The 25,914-nt window shown below is 41.6% G+C and overlaps 1 protein-coding gene across 4 annotated transcripts in view; it reads right to left on the minus strand.

Moving 5' to 3' along the window:
- The window catches only part of SRGAP1 (SLIT-ROBO Rho GTPase activating protein 1), a 258,542-nt gene that overhangs the window by 114,900 nt on the left and 117,728 nt on the right, over positions 1-25,914 (minus strand). Inside the window, exons 2-3 of one of the 4 annotated variants that reach the window (XM_046684107.1) lie at positions 16,461-16,656; positions 11,706-11,868 (exon numbers count right to left, since the gene is read on the minus strand). In XM_046684107.1, coding sequence (XP_046540063.1) covers positions 11,706-11,868; positions 16,461-16,656 — 359 coding nt within the window. Of the gene's footprint in view, positions 1-11,705; positions 11,869-11,984; positions 12,036-12,113; positions 12,175-12,212; positions 12,262-16,460; positions 16,657-25,914 lie in introns of those variants that run through there. The other 3 variants (XM_046684121.1, XM_046684127.1, XM_046684133.1) reach the window with 3 other exon arrangements.

The following is a 25,914-nucleotide window of genomic DNA, read 5'->3' on the forward strand; positions in this document are numbered from 1 at the left end:
TAGAAGAATGCATTTCCTCTAATTCCTCTAAAACCTCACTAAGTTGAAGATGTTGATCAAATGCCACTTTCTCTGAAGCCTTTAGCCGTTTCCTAGGCAGTGTGCCTTACTCAATCCTCTGTGCTCTTGTGGGCTTGGGTCCTATCTCTGTAAGAGCAGTTACCAATTTATAATGTAATTTTTATCTTCACACTTCCTTTCCTTACTGGACTGTAAACTTCTTTGGAGTACTAATTGAGGATTTGTGTCTTACTTTTGTGACCTTAGAACCCACCACTGGGCCTGTCACATAATGATAATCCATAAAGTTTGTTGAATGAATAATGAAATAGAATGTCTACTCTATTTTGCAAAAGAAAGCTGATTTCAGTAAAGTGAAGTTTCAAAAAAAAAATGAAAGGTAAGGAAAAGTAGAAGTTACAATGGATTGGTCATGACTGTTCACTGGAATTATAAGACCTTGCCAAATAATCAAAGAAAATTATTTTGGTAGACCCTCAGAATCTCCATCTTTAGAGTTAAAGAGATGAAATTTTTATGAGCACGTTTATTCAGGCCAGTTCACTAGCTAATTATGGTTCTGTGTTCAATTGAAACTAACAAAGTTTAAAAAGTAAAAATGATGCATATATTTATTTACTACCAATTATTGAACATTACTGATTTTTCTCAATCTAAATAGTTCCTATATCCAGTGTCAACATTTTTTGTTTTTGTAAGTTTCTAGGTTGATCTGACAAAGTAGTCAGTTGGTAAAATTTCTCCTTGTATCTACTTAATTACTTCTCTAATAATGAGACATTTTTCCCCCTTTGCTTGAGATTTAAAAGGTACTGAAATCAATATGACAGCCATATTCAGTATCTGTTGGCAACTGCCTATTTTTGGGTTGCTAGAATTCAAGTATCACAGTGTTTCTTAATTCAAATATTTGCTGCATGAGCAATATCCCCAATATGGCATTCTTGCAGCTGCTGGAAATCTTTTAGAATCCTACCGTGTGTAATTAAACATAGTCTTCAAATGGTAAGAAACCTTGGCTAGCAACCAGAATCCTGTTCTCAGGTTGCTCTAGACTTTGTTGATCTCAACTGCAGACACCTCGACATATGGTAGGAATGTTCTCTCCTCATCAGTTCTTTTCTTCAGGCTGCAATTTCCTTCTTGGAGGAGGAGAATGAGTAAGGATTCAGTGTCTATGGCTCTTTGAAAAGGAACTTTATTACGTGCTAATCTACTATAAATAACTGAACCTAAATAAACCTTGTACTGAGCGATATTTTCTTTTTACTCCTCTTTATGGGAGGTCAGGACTGGGTATCTTGCGATCTACTCCATGTTTGTTAGTTTAATCTAGAGTTGTAAACACTGTGATTGAAAAACAAACCAAATTGGAACATTTCTTTAAAGGAAAAACCTGGGTGAACAGAAGACTCAGTTTGGATCAACAGTTTCCACTTGGGCCAATTTTCCCCCCAGGACACATTTGGTAATATCTGAAGACGTTTTTGGTCGTCACAACCAGTAAGTTGCTACCGGCATTTCATACGCAGAGAAATTCATTCTCATATAATTGTTGTTTTCCCAAAAGTAATGTAGCATTTCTCTCTGGCTGCTGTCAATATTTTTTCCTTTGTCTTTAGTTTGATTATGAAATGTCTGGGTATAGACGTGTTTGGATTCATCTAGTTTGGGTTTTTCTGAGTTTCTTAAATGTGTAAGTTTATCTCATTTGCCAAATTTTGGTAAATTTTCTTTCAATTCTTTTTTCAAATATTCTTTCTGCACACACTTTCTCTTCTCCTTCAAGAATTCTGCTGTCACGAATATCAGACCTTTTGGTAGTGTCCCAAAGGTCCCTGAGGCTCTGCTCATTTTTTTTTTTAATCTTTTTTCTCTCTGTTGTTCAGATTGAATAATTTCTATTAAATCTGTCTTCAAGATTAACAGAAATTAATCTGAGTCTTTCTTCAGTTATCTCAATTGTGCTACTGAGCCCATCTAGTGAGTTTTTTATTTTGGTTACTGTATTTTTCTAAAATTTCCATTTGGTTACTTATAACATATTTCTTTGCAGAGACTTACTATCTTTCTATTCATTTCAAGAGGGCTTGCCTTTACTTCTTGGGATATTTTTATCACCGTTGCTTTAAAAAATTTTGCTAGGTAATTCCAACATTTGTGTCACTCAGAATTGGTGCCTGTTGTCTTTTCCCATGTGAGTTGCCATTTTCCTGGTTCTTTGTATGCTGAATAATTTTGGACTGTATTCTGGATATTCTGAATATTATTGTTATGAGACTCTGGGTCTTGTTTAAACCATATGTAGGATGTTGATATTTCTGTTTTATTGGGAAACCAATCTGGTTGGATTCAGGGTGCAAATTCTGACTGGCCTTCTATGGGTCGTGGTTTCAATGTCAGTTCTGTTTCCCACATCTTTGAAGCACTATTTGGATCTGTCCTGCATATGCACCATCCAGTGGCCAGTCTGAAACCAAGGCAATGGTCCATCTCTTAGCTCAGTTCTCAAAGTCTCTGGTAGGCACACTGCTTAAGATCAGACCCAGCATGTACAGCTCAGGAGTTCATAACGAACTTTATGGGATTGCTTTTTTCTTCTTCACCCTCTCTGTGATCTCCCTAGTATTTTTTGGTTTCTTGGAACATCCCTTTTCAGTCCTCTGACCACAAAGCTAGCATTTTAGTTATTCCACTCTGCCACAAACTTCCCATGATTGATTTCTCCTCTGATTTCCCTCTCTTGGGAAGTAGACTGCACAAAATAGTGTTGCTTACATCTAGCCCTGTATATACTGGATCTTGCTGAAATGCCATGAAATTTCTGTCATGTGGATGACACTCATCTCTGGTTTCTAAAACAGATGCAAGTATTCATTCAATAAATATTTATGGAGCATCTGCTATGTGCCAGTCACTGTTTCCGTGAACAATAGAAGGTTCCTTCCCTCAGGAACTTACATGTGAATTGAGGGGAGACAGAAAGTGAACAAATATTAAACAAATATATAATATGTCAGAAAGAGATAAGTGCTATAGAGAAAAATAACATTAGGGAAGGGAAATGGGGATATAGACTTTCATTCAGAGTGAGGTGGGAGCCAAGAGAGTGAGCAAAGGAGCAATGGGATCTGCTTGAAGTTAAAAGGATTGTTCCATTTTTCCTATTTATATATTTGATTAGTCATTTCAAAGACAACTTGGGAGGTAAGGCAGTTGGAGCCCAGGGGCAAGCTACCGTCTTGCTCAGAAGTTGCCTGGTATCATGTCTTTTCATTTTAATGATCCTAATACTGTATATTCAAAGCATAGTTTTCAAGTGTACCTGGTGAAGAGGCTAATTCTCCATTAATAAAGAGCATTTGGGGCTGAATCAGTTACTGGATATAGTTCCCCACTACTCTACTGTAAACACTGACTGGCGTACTCTGGGTCAAGTTTCTTTAAGGTTTTAGTTTACAATAAATAATTGCTTTCTTGTGTGTCTTATACAATAGGCTCATTGTACAAAAATCAGAAGCTAGAGATAAGCAAAAAGAAGAAAATAAAAGTAATTTAGAGATAGTCATTTAAAATAATTTTGGTATATACACTTCCAGATTTTTTTTAATCATAAATAAGTTTCAAGTGCTTTTCTTTGTTTTCCTTTTTTGCTTTCTTCTTCTTTTCTTTAAAGCCCCCAGTACATAGTTGTATATTCTAATTGTAGGTCCTTCTGGCTCTGCTATGTGGGACGCTGCCTCAGCATGGCCTGCTGAGTGGTGCCATGTCTGCGCCCAGGATCTGAACCAGCGAAACCCTGGGCCTCTGAAGCAGAGCCCGTGAACTTAACCACTCAGCCACGGGGCCGCGCCCTCAAGTGCTTTTCAACAACTATTCTCATTGTAATTATAGGTTCAAATACTAACATGAGAGTGTCAGTACTGCCATATCATGCTGTGTGACAAAATGTCCAACTTAGCTGACATCAGGTTTTTTAAAATTTTAGGCATGTGTCGCTTAACAACGGGGATACGTTCTGAGAAATGTGTCATTAGGCGATTTCATTGTTGTGCAAACATCACAGAGTGTACTTACACAAACCTAGATGGTACAGACTACTACATACCTAGGCTATGTGGTACTAATCTATGGGACCACCGTCATATATGTGGTCCGTCACTGGCTGAAATGTTGTCATGTGGCACGTAACCACATATCCCTTTCCAAGGAGACACACATACGTCATCTGCTTAATGTCTCTTTAAAAGTCTTTAATAAACCTTCTGAACTGAGGGTGAATGCTCACCTAGTAACTCGCCTGCTAGATTGATAGGTAGGTCAATCACATACGTCTTGCTGTCGTTAAGTAATAAAGGCAACACTGTAAACGCAAGAACAGCAGCACGAACATCTGCTTTTATTAAGCACTTACTGTGTGCCAGCCATCCTATAAGCAATTTATACATGCAAATTAATAATATTTTCTAAAATATTTCAGCAAATTACATCACTGTAAGAAATGATAGCTTGGTTTTGATTTATTTCTGGAAAAAGGAGCCAGCTCTAGGGTTGATAACACTCAAGAGAACCAGCTAGTAGTGTTAGCTTCAACTATTCTCACTTATTTATCTAGGCGCCATCAATAATTAAGCTGTCCCTGGAGGCCAGCAGAATACCATTTAATTCTTCTGCTACACTGCACTGAATGCTCTGAAAAAGTTCCTCTTGTTATATTATTTATTACTGTTACATAAGCATCCTAAATCATACATGGTAGCTCTGTGCTAAGGAAACAGTCAATTTATTTTTCAGGGGATAGATCACTCATTGGTAAATCACAGCCATGACCATCTTTACTCCAGAAAGGCAAAACGAAAGAATTTCATCCAAAGCATGAAATTCTAATGCCACCTTTTGACCAAATATTCTATTTCAAGGAATGTAGCATAAGAAAAAAATACCATAGATGTGTGAAAGATTTAAACGTCCAACAACAGGAAAATAACATGGCCACGTGGATAGTGAAACACTATGCAGGTATGGAGAATCCTGTTTTAAAAGATTACTTCCAGACATGTGAAATGCTAATGATAGTTTACATAAAAAGGGCAGGTTCCCAAGCTACATGTAACGAAATTTCAATTTTGTAAAATACATATGCATATTTGTATACTACACATATATATTTATGAATACCGAAAAGGTATAGCCTAAAATATTAACAGTAGGTAGTGTTAATATGGACAATTTTTACCTTTTTTAGTGTTTTCTAAATTTCTACAATGAATATACATTTTTATATTCAAAAAGAAATACTCTTTCTCTTTCATATATAGATTGGTGTTTTTCAGATTTTTTAAAACTTATGGACCTTTTCTTCAAAACAAGGTTAGAGCCTTAGCAATCTGTAGTAGACTGGTATCTCTTATTAACATATTAAAGCATGTCGTTGAATATTAATTTATTTTAAGTGCTCTAATTGAAATTTTTTCCCCATGAATTGTTTTCTTTCATATTGGGGTATTTCAATAGAACATGATTGGCTTTGATCAAAATAAAAATGACTATAAATTTCCAAATCTTACTAGTAATCTCTCCTTCCTTTCGGAGAGGGCCACACAATCAATAAACCCAAAGTGGCTTAATTTAATTCCTACCAGTCTGAATCTGATAACCCACGGCATTTACGCTAAAGTGGGGTAATTCTCAGTGGCTCGGGGCCAGTCTCTGCTGCTTTGAATGGCTTCCTATAACTTGGATGACTGACAGATTTTGCTGCCTCATCCAGAACTACTGTCCTTCAGGATTTGCATGAGAAATAAACAGGGCCAAGAACCATCATGTCCTAATCTCAGAAGCTTCTGAACTGGGCATTGAGTAACATCTCCAGTTACCACCGAAAAACACGCACAGAGTCATAGTCAGTATGAACCATCTAAGACCTATGAGCAAAGACAAGAATGCACACCAGCCAGCCTGGCTCTGTAATTTCTATCTCTGAGCCTTTTGTTTCTTCATCCCTGAAATGTGGATGGTAATACCTGTCCACTGGGCAGCTGTGAGGATGTGTGAGCTAATGTGTGAAAAATGCAGAGCACAGGCCTTGGCCCACAGTTAGAATTCAGTTAACTGGTGGCATACAGATGTCATTATCATTCGTGAAGAAACAAAATAAATTATACTTGTACACATATTTATGCAAACCAAGGAAGGATAAAAACATGTTAATAGGGGCTGGCCCCGTGGCCGAGTGGTTAAGTTCGTGCGCTCCGCTGCAGGCGGCCCAGTGTTTCGTTGGTTCGAATCCTGGGCACGGACATGGCACTGCTCATCAAATCACGCCGAGGCAGCGTCCCACATGCCACAACTAGAAGGACCCACATGAAGAATATACAACTATGTACCAGGGGGCTTTGGGGAGAAAAAGGAAAAAAAATTTTAAAAACCTTAAAAAAAAAAAAAACCATGTTAATAATTTGAAAACAATCCATGGGTAAATGACGGACTTGGAGATGCTTTAAAACACACAGCAATAATTTAACATTCAAATGCTACCATTTTATGGTGCTCCCTCTAAACTACAAACTTCTATTAACACTCCTGAATCGGTAAATAAGATCATGTGATAAGGTGCTTAGATACGGTGATTACTGCAGGCGCCTGTGGTCTCCCCTGTACGGTGGCTGCTGACACTGATGACCTCTGTGTGTGTAGTGTAGGAACTGGACATTTCCTGGCTGCAGCACCAAACCAGATGCAGAACACTGTCTTTCAGCTTGAGTCACAGCAAGCAGGCAGCACAGCCTCATCGCTCCGGGAGACAGGGCTGGAGAGCAGGGCAAGAGGCCCCTCGCCACCCCTTGTTCTTTGGGGAAGAAGCGAGGGCTTATTACAAAACAAATGCACGTGTACAAGGAGTCTCTAATTTCCGACCTTCTCCTAAAATGGCAAAGCAGAACTTAGAGTAAAAGCAGAGTCCTACTCTATCCATGCTTACGTTGTCCATGACGAACAGACAGTCTGAGAGCGAATAACTCTTACTGTTGAATGAATGAAGAAATCAATGAAGCCTCAAAGGGAAGACTCTCTCTGTGAAATGGCTATGGGGGAGCTGAGAGGCACAGGGGGTTGACCCACACAAGCATTCACTGGGTTATTCCCTGATTTTCCACTAACTGTTGAAATGTGAGCACCAAAATTTTAAGTCAGCTATTAGCAAGGCTGTTGTGAGGGTGTTTCTCAGAGTCTGTTTACAAAAATGGTTTGGAACTTCATACCAAGCGATATACAAATAACATGCGATGATCTGGATGTGTTTCTCACGGTTGTGGCACACATCTCCTTAGAATGAGGGCACAGTTAGTACATTCTCACCTTACACAATTACTGCAGGCACATGGAATAAGTGTTTGCGATATAGATCATAAAACAGATAACAGCTAAATGTTAGCTAGGACTTATTAAGTGCAGACACTGGGCTAAGTGGCTTTCCATGTAAGACTCATGAGTCCTCCATACAATTACCTGAAATAGCTTACTATAACATTGCTACCAATAGTGTCAACGCCAGGACTCATACCCAAACTATCTGATTTCAGAGCCTAAAAGATGAATCACTATGTTATCTGACCAACAGCCTTCATTTACATTGATTATTGAAATCATCAATATTTGCATAATTGTGTATTGTTGTTTTTAAAAAGCTTCACTTTTCCTACCTGCTGAAAACTCTCTGTCAAGCATAGGCGACTATTTCTAAAACTGGTTCTGATGTGACTCAGATTTAATTTGAAGCTGTTCCCTATAGCTATGCGTGGAATTTGGGATGCCTATAAATAAACGTCTTCCTCATTACTGTATCCATTTGGATACAGAAGCATCCTGGAATTACCTGGTCCAAACTCTCTGACGGTTTGGGTACGAGGATTCTCTACCAGACTAAACTGAATACAGTGCAGCCGCATAGCGATGCCCAGCACTCAGCATCCATCTGGACCTCCACACAGACCTGGGGATATTTTTGAAAAATGAGGAAGTCTTGAAACCTCCTCCCAAGAAGGACAAGCATTATGCTCACTAATGACTCCAGAGCAGTTCTAGGGGCCACTTCAGACCGGTTCTGATGATGTCTTTCCATTCTGATAGAAACGATGCTTCTGGAACCATAAGAATGGAAGAAGAGCTGGAGAAGAGGATGGTGAGGATGAAAAAAGCAGAAAGGCTAGTCTTGCTTTTTAATCTAAAGGGACCTGAAGTTCTCCGGACTTGACAGATATGGGTTCTGGCTTCCTGTTCTTTCCGATGACAAGTGTGTCCTAAGTGGGTGGATCTGGGTCCCCAGAAAGCTCCAGTTTCTCCCCTTTGCCCTCTGCCTTTCTTGTTCTTTCTTTTTCTAGCAATGATATACATGGAAAGGTGGGTGAATAGTCTGCTGGGCTTGCCTGAGGAAGGTTGAATTTGAAACTTGTAACTGTAATGACTGTTAACTATCCAGCTGGTCAGCAATGGTTAGTGGGGAGACCATCCCACTAAATGCCAAAGTAACCAGGAGTCCATATCAATAGGCAGCTTCCAAGGATTAAAATTCTTTTTTTTTTTAAATAAGATTATTTTGGGCCAGCCCGGTGGCACAGCAGTTAAGTTTGCACGTTCTGCTTCGGCGGCCCGGGGTTCGCCGGTTCGGATCCCAGGTGTGGACATGGCACTGCTTGGCAAGCCATGCTGTGGTAGGGGTCCCACATATAAAGTAGAAGATGGACACAGATGTGAGCTCAGGGCCAGTCTTCCTCGGCAAAAAAGAGGAGCATTGGCTGCAGATGTTAGCTCAGGGCTAATCTTCCTCAAAAAAAAAAAATTATTTTGGAAATTTGAAGCTTTTGCCTTTAAGCACATCTCTTTTTTTCTTTAAAGATTTTATTTTTTTCCTTTTCTCCCTAAAGCCCCCCAGTACAGTTGTATATTCTTCGTTGTGGGTCCTTCTAGTTGTGGCATGTGGGACGCTGCCTCAGCGTGGTTTGATGAGCAATGCCATGTCTGTGCCCAGGATTTGAACCAACGAAACACTGGGCCACCTGCAGCGGAGCGCGCGAACTTAACCACTCGGCCACGGGGCCAGCCCCAAGCACATTTCTTAAAGATTTTATTTCTCCTTCTTCTCTCCAAAGCCCCCTGCTACATAGTTATATATATTTTTAGTTGTGGGTCCTTTTAGTTGTGGCATGTGGGATGCCGTCTTAGCACGGCCTGATGAGTGGTGCCATGTCTGCACCCAGGACCTGAACCTGCGAAACCCTGGGATGCCGAAGCAGCACGTGAACTTAACCACTTGGCCACGGGGCCAGCCCCCAAGGATGAAAATTCTTTGAGTACCAGAAAATCTGTCTAAGAAGAGAACTTCTAGGTGGTAAACAAGCAGGCATAGAGAGAGAGAGAGAGAGTGTGTGTGTAATTACCATATGTTCCCCAGACCCTCTCTTCAAGAGTCAGGAACTTATTCCCCCAACTACTGGGAATACTGGCTGCTGGCTGTTGAGACTCAGCTGATCCCTCTCTTGGAATTGCCCTCCACCAAAGGGAGCTGCCTCATCCCAAGATTACTTATCTGCTCGCCAAGGGCAGCTCAGATCCAGTGACTGCAGAACACAGGCGAGGCCCCCTTGTCTGGATCTGAGACAACTCCAAAGGGCCATCCCAGCTCCAGGGCTCCCACGGGTCCAGTGTCACCCTCTGCCCAGCCCTGCCTTGCCCACTCCCTGAGCGAGGGGAGAGCACTCTCTTGAGTCGTCTCCCAAGATCACAAAGCCAGTAACCAGAAGAGCTGGGATTCAGATGCAAATCCACTTGACTCTCAGCCCTAGGCTTCCAGCAACTTTATCAAGTCCTTGACTTTGAGTTACGAAATACGTATCCTTACATCTTAGCCAGACATGCAAAGTCCCTTCTGACTTGTCCTTTCTAGCCTCACATCCCGTCACTCACTCCCATACAACCCCTGGTCCAGTCACACCAAACTCTCCTTTCCCTGAACGTGTTACGCTTTCGCTTTCCCTGGAATCGCTCACTGTCCTTGTCTGCCGCATGACCACCTCCTTCCACAGGTCTCGCTTCGAGTGTTCCCTCTCCTGTGAAGAACTTCCCGACCCCTCAGTAGGGGCAAATCTCCAGCCTTCAAGCTCCCTGCACGGCTGTGCTCCCCGTAGCAGGGTGACTGTTAATTATTGTAATGAGTTTCTTGCAGGCAGGGACGTGTCTTTTAAATCTGCTTCCCTAGCCAGGCATTTTAAAGACGTTTTGTTGAATGGATAAATAAACGAACTCAACTGAGGCGCTGGTCCCACAGGCCCTGGCTGAATGGCTGCCAGCACCCCCACGACTGGGAAGCATCCCATAGCACCATGCAAATTTGGATAAACTGTGACCTTTTTGAGCACGAGGACTAGTTTTCCTTAACCTAGGTAGCCTTTCCAAGACCTAACACCGCCTCCTGCTCACAGAAGAGGCTCGGAAACACCCAGCGAAACAAATGAGGTCTTGGCTGAAAGACCAAGAGAAAATTACTTCACTTTCAAGGCTCAGACTAAAACATGTTTTAAAATCTCTACTTTTTAAGATACATGGGATATTTCTCTACCTATTTTATTCTCAATTAATATGCTTAGTTCCAAGTTTAAAAAATTTCTCCTTTGTTTGAAACATTTTTTTTCCTATTTAATAGACCAAAAGATGACTTAGAGTTTGCTACATTCCATTTCAGGTCAGAAATCGAACCTAACGTGGACACATCAAACGTGACCAAGAAGTCCAGCTGGCCTACTTAACACTACGGCTTTGTTTCTTAAGGGGCCTCTTTGAAACATAAATATGTCATTAATCTACAAGGTGTTTTTCCCCCCACTTTTTGAAACTAATAATTACTTACTGAACAGAGGTACAGATATTGGGATAGGCACCAAACACCACCAGTACAAAGCGGAGGGAGGGCAGCAGCGAACCCTTGTCCTATAAACATAAAAACCGAAAGCCAGGCTTCTTGAGCAAGTAGCTGCATTCTCTACACAGGAAATGGCCCAATTTTGCTATTATTCTCAACAAAAATGTCCAAACAACAGAAAAATTGCTGAGAGCCGGCTGAGACTAACAACAATGATAAGAAGCCTAAAAACCCAGTTCTTATTTTTTTAATGGATTTGGGGAGGAGGAAGCTCTCTGGCACATCAGGGACAGGCTTTTCTGTGCCTGGTGGAATCTGTTTCACGTCTCTCTCTTCTGTTCCACTGCTGGTCTGGTGGGAGCGAGAAAAGACCGTGGTAACATTTTCCTGAGAAAGCAGCACATCTGGCTATCTTGTTCTTCACAAGTTTCTGATCTCGTGTGAGCCCGAAACACAATTTTTAAGGCTCTTCCTCTCTGGTCTGATTTTTCATAACTGCAGGCAGGCCGTTCCCAAGGACAGAAGTGCAATTTGTAGGCACATGTCATTTCAAAATTGTTCACGTCACAGAATGAGTGTTCTGTTTAAGTATGCCTGCTCAGGTTTAACTTTTTATTCTGCATCTTTAAAATAGTCATCATTTATTTTTTTTTTTTTTACCTAATATTCATGGAGTATAATTAAGTAAATAAGACACCAAACCCTTCTCGGTTGTGGTTTCAGGCAAAGCGGCTGCGGGAAAGGCCACTGCGGCAGGATTCACAGAGTGTACCTTTTTAAACATCCTGGTGGAATCCTCACTGATCTGCATGAACCGCATGATCACGTTGTTCAGGTAGATGTCGCTCAGGGTGGCGTGGTCTTTGCTTTCTCTCCTCACTTGGTTCAGCAGCAGATACCAGCAGTTGACTGGAGACAACAAGTTCTGGTCTTTCCTAAGAAGGGAAGAAAGACAGAACCACCGTCAAAGTCAAAGCTGCCAGTGAGTGCGGGGAGTCACCACGGCAGACCAGGAGCCACAACAGACGGCTGCTGCGGCTGTTCCCCCTACCCCGGGCATGGCTCATGCCAAGACACTCGACAGCCAGCAGAACCGCCTTCCAGGCTGTGACGGCACAGAGCCAGCAATTCCCTAGGCGTGGAGGGAAACACTTGGACCAAGAACATCCCATAAACTCACACTCCTGACGAGGGTCACGGGCCCTAACACACACAGCACTCGGGCACGCCTTCAGCCTGACATGCCCATCGAAGGAGCAGGGTATGTTTACACACAAACCTCCTGACTCCTGTCTCACAGACAGACTGTGGTTTGCCAGCGCACACAAAGTCGGCTTTGAATGTTCAGGCTGTGGTTGGAAAAGAGAGCTGGCTAGGTATGCTGTCCACGGAACACAAATTTGAGGGTTATTTATTAATCCCCTGATACATAACCTCCAGCCTCCCCAAAAAGTGTTCCCAGGAATAAGAACGTCATAGCCTTGTCCCAGGGCTCATAAACAGAACCAAGAAGTCTGCTGGCTCGTGACTTATCACATGTCCTATTTAAACCCATTAAACTATTGCAGATTTGTAACTACACCTTGCTTTGTTCTAGATAATAAGGCTAAAGGTGAACAGAAACCACGAAAGACGACTTGTAAAAGATCTTAAAGAACAACTCTGAACAAAAACAGTGACCAACTGGGATGTTACTGCTTCCAAAAAGGAAAAAAAAAAAAAATCAAAGTACAATGTTTTTTTTTTTTACTTTACAATCTAACTGTAAATTGCAAAACGGCACGGAATGTTTATCCTAACTCAAGGATACTGGCGCCCTTTTATCAGACGTGTTATCCTCCCATTACTCATGATCATTTATGACTCTAAATATTAGTTAAATTTGGAAAGAAATCATTAAGTCGAGTCTTTCTGTGATTAAGTCCTGCAGATTCAGGCTTTAACGCTGCATCAAGTCGAAACCCTCTGAGAAGAAAGACGGAGTAGAGGACTGAAGTGGGATGGGTGTTGGGAGAACTCCTGATCCAGGGTCCTAGCACTGTGCCTGTGGAGATGCCCCCGTCCTCGCGCTGGCACACTGGGAATCACACCCCATCTGGAGAACCCGCTTTCTGCTCCGAGCTGTGGGGTGGGGGCCGTGGCTGCACGGCCGACAACTGGCGCTTGTCTGCCACACTCTCTCCACCGGGCCGAGGGGTGCCCTTCTACGTTAACTCTTAGTACATCCTTCAGGCTGAAGTAGCCCATAAATTCTCTGCGAACACTTTATACTTTTTCCCATCCTCCCTGCCCTGCCCATGGTAAGCATCAAATAACTGTTACTACAATCATTGAAAAAAGCGCATTATTGCCTTAATAAGTGATAATAATATCAACAACAACAACAATAACCATGGCAGCAGCTTTCATTCGCTGAGCACCTACCGGAAGAACCAGCACACACAAGTCAAGAGCAGAGAACACGGAGCTGTACTATCCAGGTTCGAATCCCAGAACCACCACTTCCTGGCTGTGTGATCTTGGCCAAATTATTTAAATCTCTTTGTGCCTCCGCCACTTCATTTGTAGAAGGGGTAAAATAACAGGACTTCTCTCATAAGGTTATTATGAGGATTATCTGAGTTACTATGTAATTTTAACGCTGACTAGAATGCCTTAGGTCCGTAGTAAGTGCTGTATAAAGTCAGCTGTTTTTAGCCAGCAGCTGGTCTAAAGACTTACACACACTCACTCCGCCTCATCCTGACCACTGCAGTTTAAGGCAGAGATTCCTGTATCCCTCCGTCAACGAGAGAACCGAAGCTTAGCGAGGGGCAGTGATCTGCAGAAGACCAAAGCTAGTATTAGAGTCTGTGAGTCCAGGGAGGCTGATCTGAGCCTTGGTCTTTCAGCCATGCAGTCGGAACCTTGGGCCAAGGATTGGTCCACACAGTGAGCATCCTCAAACTGAGGAAGAGCCAGACTCTACGGTTCAGCTTAAATGACTGGTAAGGTTCAGGTGCTAAAGGTTTAACACTTATTTGGTGAAGAAGACAAGGAATACTGAGTGCATACCCCAAGCCAGCTATCAGTCACATCAAGGACTTTGTCATGTTTCTCATTTAATGGTCATATAATCTTATTTTACAAATTAGGAAACCAAGGCTCGGAGAGGTTGGGCAACTTGACCAAAGTCACACAGTAGAGCCAGCATTCAAACCAGGTCTGTCTGACACTTTAATAAAACCTGTCTTTGATTTTTTTTCCTAATCCTGGTTTGTCCTATCTATAGACATTATCCATCTTATCTTCAGTCCCACATTCAATAATAAACTTATTCAAGTCAAAGGAAACTCCAAGCTGCTTATCTTTTGACAAAAACTAGTAAATAAACCAGGAGAAACCAAAAGCTGATCCACTAAGGGATCAGACTAGGGGGCACGGCCCACGCTGGTTCCAGTTCACAACCAATAATGCTTACTGAGTGGGTGAATGGGCTGTCTTCTTATTTGCAATCACTTTAAAGAGGGACGGTCACTATAGTGAATATAGCACTGGCTCCCGTCTCCTCTTTCCAGCTCCAGTCTCCGTCAAACATATTTGACATTCGTTCACCCTGGGAATCATCACTAAGATTTATCTCTATGCTGGACCAACACAAGGGGTTAAAGTCAACCAAAAAAAAAAAAAAAAAAGAACCTGAAACTAAGATATACAACTACGTACCCTGGGGGGATTTGGGGAGATAAAGCAAGGAAAAAAAAAAAAAACCTGGTTAAAATTTAAAAAAAAAGAGAGAGAGAGAGAGAAAGACCCCCTGTCCAGAAGAGCTCTGCATTTGCTTCTGCAAAAGTATCCCAGGGGCAGTTCTCACCCTACTTTTTATGTAGCCTCCAAAGCCAAGGAAGGGTGCAAATGAGGCCGTTGGTGAAGGCCACGCTGGGCTTCTCTGCAGCCCTCTCATCTGGAGTGCAGGCTGAGAGCAGACTGCCTGCCTCTCTGCAGGTGGGCAGGGGTCCTCTGATTCACCACCTCACTGCCACAGGAGATGCTCTGGGCCTGAGTTTGGGCTAGGATGCAGTGCGATAGGGCTAGTGGTGGGGAAGCCCTCGGTCCCAACTCTTTACCCTGCACAACCCTCATCTTCTGTCCCCACGTGGGACCAAAGGGTGGATACAACCCCCACATCGCTTTTCAGTTCCCTCTTCCTTTTTTGGCCCCTGGAAATTTCCCTTACTTTCCTATGAGTTCCATGATACATTTAAAACAATGTCGACTATGTTCTAATCAGCATTTCTGGGAGTTTTGTAGCAGAAGTATTTTTCAGATTACCTAGTCCTGTATTTCCAGAAATGAAAGACTGTGCTGCCCTTTTCATATCTCTGAAACATACCTATTTCTTTCTACCTCCAGTGTTGCTGGTTTATGCCATTACCGCAAGAATCCCCTCATGGTCTCTCTCCTTCGACTATATCTTCCTCCGGTCCACGATACTATCTATGGGCTTTGTCATCATTTTAAAATGCAGGTCTGAGCTGGTCATCCTTTACTTAAAACTCTCCAAAGGCTTCTCATGCTCTCAGGATAAAGTCCAAACTGACCAGTGTGGTCTACAGGCCTCAACGATCCCGCACAATGTGTGCGTGTACCTTGACAGCTCACCACCTCACTACTGGTTCCCACCGGAATACTTCCTGTTCCGCAAAGCTGCCCTCTACCCTTCCCTTCTGGCCCCTTGTGTATGACGTTCCCCTTGCCTGGTCCCCTCTGGTCCCCAGTCCTCCAGGCCTTCACCTATGTATCACTTCTTCCAGGACTTTTCCTTGACTGTCCATCCTCACTTCCCTATAAAATGGATTTCCGTCCGGTCGATGTAACGGCGTCCTGCGCTTACTCCTGTTGTAATGCTGTATATTCTATGGGAGTTGTCTGCCTACTTGTCTCTTTCTATCTCTTGGATTTAAATTATAAAATAAATCTCATTATCAGAAAAACCTGAATGTATTTTTTTAACACATGAAGTACAATATAAAGTTTAATTATACTCAACCATAAGCATTTTACCGAAGATTCTTGTCCTAAGTCAGTCTCAATTGCAATGATCACAAACATGATGGCTAGGGGACAGGGACTAAGCTTAAACAACCCTTATTGCTCATTTTCATGTACGATCACTACAGAAATCCTGAGGTCTCTGGTTGAGGAAGCAGCTCTTTTAAATGTGCCCATTCAAATATCTACCTGTGGTAGATATCAACTCCCAGGTTTTTTGTAATCATGAATTTTATAAACACACATTTTTTTCTTCTCATAAAGTTAATCACAAATACATATCTATTGGAAAGAGAAAAATATCGAGAGAATACTATTAGTTTAAAATGTGATAAATTGATGCTCATAAATGATAAATGCAGAGGGTTGCTTTTACTTATGGGGATCTGCCAATCAACAGCTTACCAGACAAAAGTGGAAAATTCTAAAACCAGTAAGGGTGGTAAAAGGTAGGATGTCACCTTGGAAAGGTGAATTTGAACCACGTCTCTCTTACTTGTATTGTTGATGATCCTTAGTGCTTCTCGTTTTTGCCATGAACCTTTCAGCTAACTTCTCTAGGTTCCGAGAATATTCCGTCTCAATTTCTGCTTTTTTCCGGAAGAAATCTTGGAGGTCCTGGAGAAGCTGAACTCGCATCTCCGTTTGCTGCTCCAGGCATTTCTGCTGTTCTACCAGTTGAGCTCGGATTTCTAAGGAGAGAAGAGAATCCATTTGATGATTTCACGAAAATGACTGAGGTGTGCTGGTCCGTGCAAGATGAAAGTAATGCATCCTATTATACATTTACCTCTGCATTGGACCTTTACGAGACTGTGGTCCAGGTTGGGTCTTTAAATAAGATATCTGCTGACTCTTTAAAAGAATGAGACAAGCTTCAGGAAAGAATGTAATAAATTAGAGTAGAAACATGGGTTGCATTTGCAATGCTACAAACATGCATGCAGTCATCAGGGAAAGAAATTGAAGCCTTTTAGATAACAATTCGTAACATGTTACATCTTTGAGCAGCTGAGCACATTGTAATTTTTTTCAACAGCATTTTTACCTCAACTATCCCTTTTGAGTTTGAAAGGCAAAAAAGTGAGCATCATTTCTTCCAGACTTCTGAAGCACCACACACCGCCAGTTGGCACACACAGACACTGACATCTGGGAATTTTCATTTCGTGTCTAAATGTCTACTTGGTAAAACACATAGCTTCAAGTTTTACAGGGATGCCGTGCCTAAAAATAATTTCTTTCTATATCCAAATAATCCATTCATAACGGGGTGACGCTCAGATTCCACTTCAGTATGCTGTTCGCAGCAAAGGTCTTCACTTGGCCCTCACTTTTTATACATTGTGCAAACCAGCAGCCTTATCGACACGTATAATCCTGAAGAGAATCTTCTGACAATTTTAATGATGAGGAACGCGAAGCTTAGTCATCTAGTGATTTAACTGAAACACGAAAGCAAAAAGTGTGTCATGCAAAACCATCTGTAAATGACTGTAACAATGAAACGTGTGTGTTTTGGAAAATAAGATACAGTAACTAATAACAACTGAGCTGTTTTTGTTCTAAGACCCAGGGCTAACCTCCAAAGACAAGACTGTTCAGACTGGAAAACTTCTTTATTTCATTTTCCCCAGCGTCAGTGGATATTCCCCAAAAGTGAGGGCTGCATCTAATTCAGTGGTGTTAACAGAAATCAATGTCCAAATAACACCTCCTCAGTCTCCTTTTATTATTTTTCAATAGAGAAAGACTGAGCTGACGATATACATGCATATGCTTGACCACGTTTAATCAAGCTCATTAATAGCACAGTGGTGGGGCCGGCCCACTGATGCAGCGGTTAAATGCACGTGTTCTGCTTCGGAGGCCCGGGGTTCGCCTGTTCAGATCCCGGGTGCGGACATAGCCCCACTTGGCAAGCCATGCTGTGGCAGGCGTCCCACATATAAAGTAGAGGAGGATGGGCACGGATGTTAGCTCCAGGCCAGTCTTCCTCAGCAAGAAGAGGAGGATTGGCAGCAGATGTTAGCTCAGGGCCAATCTTCCTCAGATAAATAAATAAACAGCACAGTGGTGAAGTTCTGAATGGGGAGTCGGCAAATATGCTCAATATAATGATAGCTAATAACCATCGAACACTTACCATTCTACGCCTCACTGAAGTAGGTTCTATCATTACCCCCACTTTACAGAGAACAAAACTGAGGTTTCCGGAGATTCAATACTTTACGCAAGGACTTCAGCTAGCGAGTGGCACCCCTGGGGCCTCTAACCCAGGTCTGGCGGTCAGATTCACGGAACTTCTGCCCACCTCCCATCCACGCTGCATGTGTTGCGCGTCCACAGTGTGCCAGGCCCACATCCTGACAAAGAAGATACAACAACTAGGAACCAAGGTCTCTGCCCTCGGTGAGGTCAGGTCGCAGGCAAACCCTGGGGACAGCCTGCAGGAAGAGACGGAAGCACTGCTCAGACGTCCTCTCTTGGTTTCTCCACTTCTGGATTGGGGGATCCTATTGTTAATCCCACACAAGTGTGGTGAACACCAGAGGGACGACGTTATTACGGCTTTTAACTACTAGGAACAGCATCTGGTTTTTAGTCCATCAAAGTAAGTGTTTTTCAATACAGTATTATAATCAACGTGTCTGCCAAACTCTTTCCCCCACAAATACAGAACTATTTTTGTTTCATAAAGAAAAAAAAAAAATCAAGGGTGGGTATTTCTCATTCACAAATTCCAGTCAGTCTTTTAAGATGAAGTAATTTTAGCACATCTTGCTGTGCTAAGAGAAAATAAATCAATCGTCCTAGGCTGTCAACTAGTTTTCTCTGTTTTTCAGTCTTTTGGGTTTCTTTACAGTTGCCTTAGTGCCAAATAAGAAATAAAAGTGACTGAGAGTATAAATCTCATCAGAAGTACACAAAGATTATATGGGCTTCCTTCTTGGGTCTCATTCTTAGATTTTCTCCTGCTTGTTTCCTTCGGGATTTAAAATCAAGAACTAGGGAGTTTTGAGAAGGAGGACTCTCTGTCAACAGTTAAAATCTATCCTCATTTTGCAAGGAGTAACTGTTACTTCATGTTATCTGTAATTTTCCAGTCAAAATATGACACCAGCAGCATTTTCAATAGTGGAAATATGGAGGGACAGAACCTAGGGTATCATTGTGAGAAAATAAATTATGCTTCAAAAACTAGAGAAGGAAAATCCATTTCATTACCTCTTTAATTTCGAAAAGTCTAAGACAAATGAGGAAAAGATCACAAAAAAAGATCATAAGAAAAAGAAACAAATATAAAAGTACTACCATAAGAAATGCTTGTTAGGAAGACAAAACTTTTGGATTCCTCACACCATATCAGAGTTGTAAGGCAGCATAATACAGTAGATCACCTCCCCGCACGTATGGTATGGCTTTATTAATGTGACCACGAGATTTGGGCTAACCTAAAATGGCACTGAAGAATTTAACAGATTGTGAAATAAACGCTTAGTCACATAAATCTTGGTCCATTGCTCAGAAGAGATGAAGGAAGCCTGTGGTGCACTGGTCCCCACACTGTATGAATCATGTGATGGGACCACAGGTGCCTACAGGGTGTAGCCCCACTGACATCCCGGGTACCAGAGAATCACTAGGGCGGCAACAGCTGAAAGCATCACATCAAGGAGTGATTTCTAGAGAATCTGTGAGTCTTGCTTCTGTTGAAGAGGCTGTAGCTTGCGTCCTACCTGCAGATTCTTTAAGGGCACTCTTCCTAGGCCCTTTATTAGCTTTCTTGGATTAGTATTGACCTGCATCTTTTTTTTTTTTTTTTTTACAGATCTAAGCTGCATTTTAGTTTAGTGACCAAGACACTACTGAGCTCCTATTTTGTGTTAGGCAGGGTCCAAGGCACTGGAGTTACAAGTATTTCTTAGACACAGCTCCTTTTGGTAGGGAAAACAAATCCTAAACTGATGTTATCAATACACTGTGCCCAGTGCTATAATAAAGGAACGCGCCAGGAAGCTATGGGCAGAGGAGCCGATCCAGATCATGGAAGCGCTTGGAAGATATCAGACCCTACAGGGTAAGTAGGTTACAAGATAAGACGGCTGCAACTACGAAGAAAGTGAAAAGACAACCCATAAAAAGGGAGAAATGATTTGCAATTTACATATCTATTAAGGAACTCCTATCTAGAATATATAAAGAACACTTACAACTCAATAACAAAGACACAAATAACCCAATTTAAAAAATGGGCAAAGAATCTCAACAGACATTTCTCCAAAGATGATATACAAATCGCCAATAGCACACAAAAAGTAGCTCAACATCATTAGCCACCAGGAAGATGCAAACCAAAAGCACAACAAGGGGCCACCCCGGTGGCGTGGTGGTGAAGTTCGCGTGCTCCGCTTCGGCGGCCTGGGGTTTGCAGGTTCGGATCCCAGGCGTGGACCTAGCATCACTTGTCAAGCTACACTGTGGCAGCATCCCACGTAAAATAGAGGAAGATTGGTACCAATGTCAGCTCAGTGACAATCTTCCTCAAGCAAAAAGAGGAAGATTGGCAACAGGTGTTACCTCAGGGCCAATCTTCCTCACACACAAAAAAGCACAATGAGATACCACTTTGCACCCACTAGGATGGCTATAATCAAAAAGACAGACAATAGCAAGTGTTTGTGAGGATGTAGAGAAACTAGAACCCTCATATATTGCTGGTAGGAATGTAAAATTGTACAGCCACTTTTGTAAAACAATCTGGCAGTTCCTCAAAAGGGTAATGTACAGTAGATAAAGACTGAGCAAATCTACTCCTAGGTATATATCCAAGAGAAATGAAAACATATTTCCACACAAAAACTTACAGCAGCATTATTCATAATAGCTGAAATGTGGAAACAACCTAAATGTCCATCAACTACTGAAGAGAGAAACAAGATGTGTTATAGCCACACAATGGAATATTATTCAGCCATAAAAAGGAATGAAGTACTGACTCATGCTACAGTATGAATGAACCTTGAAAACAGAAGCACAGGGCATGAAACTACTCACAAAAGACCACTGCTGGGCCATGAACATGAAATGTCCAGAATACACTAATCCACAGAAGCAAAGTACATTCGTTGTTGACTAGGGTGGAAGGAGTTGGGGAAATGGAGGTGACTGCTAAGGGCTGCGGGCTTTCTTTTTGGGGTGATGAAAACATTCTGAAAGTGGCTGCAGTGATGGTTACTAAACTGTGAATATACTAAAAACCAATGAATTGGACGTGCTACACGGGTGAGTTGTATAATATGTGACTATCCCAATATAGCTGTTAAAAAAAAAAAAAGAATGCCGTATCACAATTCCATGAACTTTTGGTTGTTGAGACATTTCTGAGAATGATGATAAAATAGTAATAACAACAAAGTAACTCCTCATATTTCCTAGTACTTTTTAGTAGTTCATCAAACTAGACGACACAAACAGGCATGCACTTTAAAACAATGTTTTCACAGAACGGCACTTGCTTCAATGTTTTTCCTTCATCCCGAATTTATCTATAAACCTGAACAGTAAATGCACTTACTGGCTAGCATCATTTGTATATTAATTGTTACAATTTCTAACGGTATAGAAAAGATTTACCTACTACAACACCAGCAAGGGCTTGTCACCAGGACTTCCACACAACTAAACAAAGCAGCGCAACCTCTCGGAGGCAGAAAAATGCCGTCTCTGAGGAGGCTCTAAGCAGACATTATTTAAAGCCAGGGCAGCACCTATTAAATAATAATAATGGCTGTTTTAACAGGGCAAAAGTTTACTGTTTTATTTGAATGCCTATTATGTCATTTCTATTCTACCAGAGCATCATTACAGAATGATCAACATTAATAATCCGACAAGAATAATACACAGTGTGCTTTCAATCTACTCAATTAATTTGTAAAAAAAATTATTTTTGAAATAGTTCCTCTAAGCTATAAAAATTTGCTGACTAATACTTACCAAATAAATGGAATTGCCTGGGAAAAGAGGAAACGAAGACATTTCTTGCTATTGCTGTCACAAAGGGAAGTCCTAACGCTTAAAATAAGCTTGTGAGAGACCACAGGCTGATGCGTACTGCATGGAAAGATCGAGCGCAGACATACTGGGTGCGATACACATCATCATCCAGCAAAGAAAAACACAGTAACATTTCTAAAGCATCACAAGCCAACTCAATTATTTCATAGTCTTGTTTGGTAAGATTTTCTTATGATATCCAAAAAGCGTACATTCTCTTCGGATTCATCAGTACTTCTATCTAAAGCATGTAAGGCATCTTCCCAAATGGCAGGTGAGAGCCACTGGAACGTCTTTACGAGAAGAGCCCAACGAGAGTCTAACCGGTTCCACCCACTGTTCACATGCCCATCGCTCACGGGAATCTTCATACAACCTTGAAGCCTCTGATTAGCTAAACACCAAGTACAAACTTTGGTGAAATAGGCTTTTTAGGCTAGAAATTTGGAACAAAAGAAATCCATAAAAGTGAGCTTTGACTTTTTTGGTGAATAGACAGAATAAGCAAAGGCCATTTTTTCATTTCACTACAAATGTGCCCCCAAGATTTATGTTTCTCTTACCCTCTGCATGGAGAAAATCAGGTGACATCAGTACAAACCCAGGTTGGAGTTACAGTGTCATCTGCTACAAGTCATGTGACAAGGGGCAAGTCATTTAACCTCTCAAAGTTTCATTCTGTAAAACGACAGTTCCATGTGACAAGGTCGTGAGAAGTGAGATGATATTCATAAAAAGCATGGTGCAATCTGTAAACCTCTATGAAACAGATGGAGATATTATTATCACCAGCATCAGCAGGCTTTTGTTAGAAAAATATTTATTGAATATTTCCTTGTGCCAGACTCCTGACTAGTGGCTGTAAACAAGAGACTGAAGCCTGGAGCCCCATCCTCAGTAAGGAGACAGACACTGCAAACAGACAGGGAGAGCTAGTGGCCTCCGGGCCTTAACGCAGGCATGGGGAGGAAGTCTCCATGGCTGGGCAAAGAGGCCTGCACTGAGGAGGTGACCATGAGGCTGACTTTGCAGTCGGCTGGCAGACGCAAGGAGGGAGGGCGTTCCAGGCTGAAGCAGATGCACACGCAGGAGGTGAGAGAGAACCAGCAGAGCTACACCAAGTGCTTCTCTGCTGCCCAGACCAAACCCTGGATGGGGAGAGGGGCTAGCCATGGGCTAGGTCAGAAAGGACCCCATGGGAAAGGCTAAAGAGTAAGATTTTTTATTTTAGGCCAGTTTCCCAACCTGGCTTGATGATAAGAACCACCTGGAGTGCTTATTATAAATACCTGTGTCCAGGCCCCTCCGCTTGATATTTGATTTTGTTGGTCTGGTAGGACCCAGAACGGAGGATTTTTATTAAATACTCCCATGAATCTTTTCACTGGGCAACTTAAGGAAACATCAGCGAGGAGGAATTGAACAACCGTGAACAAGGAAGATACATAATCAGATTCGCATTCCAGAAAAATCACACACTAATTAAACAAATAAACGAAATGCTAAGCATCCTACACCTCATGAAATAATTTCCTTTGCAAGCTATATGGTCCCCCATTTGAGTTATGAATGACTGGGCAAAAGAAACCGACAGCAACAATAAAAACCCTCACAAGAATGAATGGTATCCATGTTTCCCTGGCCGAAGCCGATTATTTTAATTAGCTATGAATCACTCATTTCTGGCATCTGGTGTGGAACTAATGAGTATTTCTATTTAATCTGTTATCAGGGAGCCAAACCTGATTTTCAAGTACATTGTGGAGAAAGCTTTAGAGCTGTACTGCCCAATACATAGCCGTTAGTCCCACTGAGCACTGGACACATGGTCAGTCCAAACTGCGCTGTGCTCCAAGTATAAAACACACAGGATGTCAAGGCTCAGTAAGGAAAAAAAGAATGTAAAAGTGTGTCATTGATAATTTTTATATTAATTAACGTTAGAATTAAAAATTTTAGATATATTTTGTTATTTAAAAGATACTATTGGGGGCCAGCTCCATGGCGTAGAGCTTAAGTTCACACACTCTGCTTCGGCAGCCCAGGGTTTCACTGGTTCGGATCCAGGGCGCGGACCTGGCACCGCTCATCAGGCCATGCTGAGGCGGTGTCCCACATAGCACAACCAGAGGCACTCACAGCTAGAATATACAACTACGTACTGGGGGGCTTTGGGGAGAAGAAGAAGAAAAAAAAAAGAAGATTGGCAACAGATGTTAGCTCAGGTGCCAATCTTTACAAAAAGATACTATTAAAATTACTTTCACCTGTTCATCTGTTTCTTTTTTAATATGACTACTAAAAAAAATCTAAAATTAGAAACGTGGGCTATCTACAGGGCAATGCTTCTCTAGGACATGAGTGAATTAGCAACTAAGTTTCTCTTAAGTGGAATCTGGAGTGTGGCGTTCCCATCAGCAAAGGTCTCTGAAGAGCTGGCAGGCTTCAGCGGAAGACAGGACTATGGGTGAGGCAAACACGAGACTGAATCCAGAGCGTCAGGGCACCAGCTGCAGGCAGAAGAGGCGTGATGGTGGAGGAGCGACTATCGCAGTGGAATTCCTGTTTCCTCAACCGGAAAGTGGTCCCTAATCATAAGTGCCATACTCCCTTTCCAAAGGCAATGGAAGGCTTCAATGAGATGAGATACAAACAGACTTTCTCATTACGTAAAGCACTGCAGTGGCCAATTATCATAAAATGTGTAATGAAAAAAGAAAATCAGTTTTAGATTTGACAGTATTGACTACACAAAGGAAAGATGACGGGTCACCTGGGGTCATCATCAGTGGTAGCTTTAGAAGGGGCTGGCCCCGCACTGCCTTTAAAGAATATGTAGGATTTGGAAGGCTGTGCAAATTTGGAGAATGGAAATGAAGTTTCTTAAATAAACCAAAAATGATATTTTTGATACCCTGCCCCAAAAGAGTTAGGTTCTGGGGCATACATTTAGTACGACTGTACCAAATGCAACCTTCCAGGTTACAGCCTCACAGAAAATAGAACTCTCTAAAGTCTTTTTCTACTGTCAGATTAACATATTACCAACGTTTCAAGCAAACTCAATAGCACAGACATATGAAATCAGGTTGCTTCCGTTCTAAGATCAAAACCGTGGCCTCATCCTAGAACTCTAGAGATGATTAGCATATTTGGGGGGAGCAGAGTTATGATAAAACCTTTTGGAATAAAATAAAAAACTATCATCTCAGCAGTTAATCCTCATTGTTTTAGATGTGAAAGTAAAGTCAATTTCAGAACATTTCTGACACTAAAGAGAAGCTGTATCCATTTTTCTATCCAAGTTTTTATTATAACACCTTCCTTTGAAATGATGTTAACCTCACTATTATTTTAGAATAGGAGCTTACTACAGAATCATCAGTTTTCATAGCTTTTGAAAACCAAACATTCTATTTCAGCTTAGATAACATTTTCAGGCAAAGTACAGAAAATAAATTTGCAGTTTTTTTTCAGATGAAAGCTAGTCAGGATAAAAGGCAATAAATTAAGGTGATCAATTATGGCAGTTTAACTACATTGCAGAAAAGGCTAGTTTAAGGAAGTACAGATCTGAATGATTCACTATAGTGCTCTTATTTGGAATGCACAAGAGGCAGGGTTTCATTAACTTCCCCATAATTAAGCAAGGACATTTAAGACTGTATTAGTAGATTGATTTTTACTACTAGCAAAAAGGCAGTGTGCAGAAATCATTGATCTGTAGAGAGTACAAAGATCTACATTTCGGAACGGCTGTGTTACTGACAAAGGTTCAAGACGCTTTCTAAACACTGACTTTCTTTCCTGATATAATTCAACAGGAAGTCTCATGGACCAAAACATAAAATCTTACACGTGTTGTTCTCTGAGTAAGGTTTAAGAATGAA

Source organism: Equus quagga, chromosome 1 (assembly GCF_021613505.1).
Source record: "Equus quagga isolate Etosha38 chromosome 1, UCLA_HA_Equagga_1.0, whole genome shotgun sequence".
Classification (NCBI taxonomy): domain Eukaryota; kingdom Metazoa; phylum Chordata; class Mammalia; order Perissodactyla; family Equidae; genus Equus; species Equus quagga.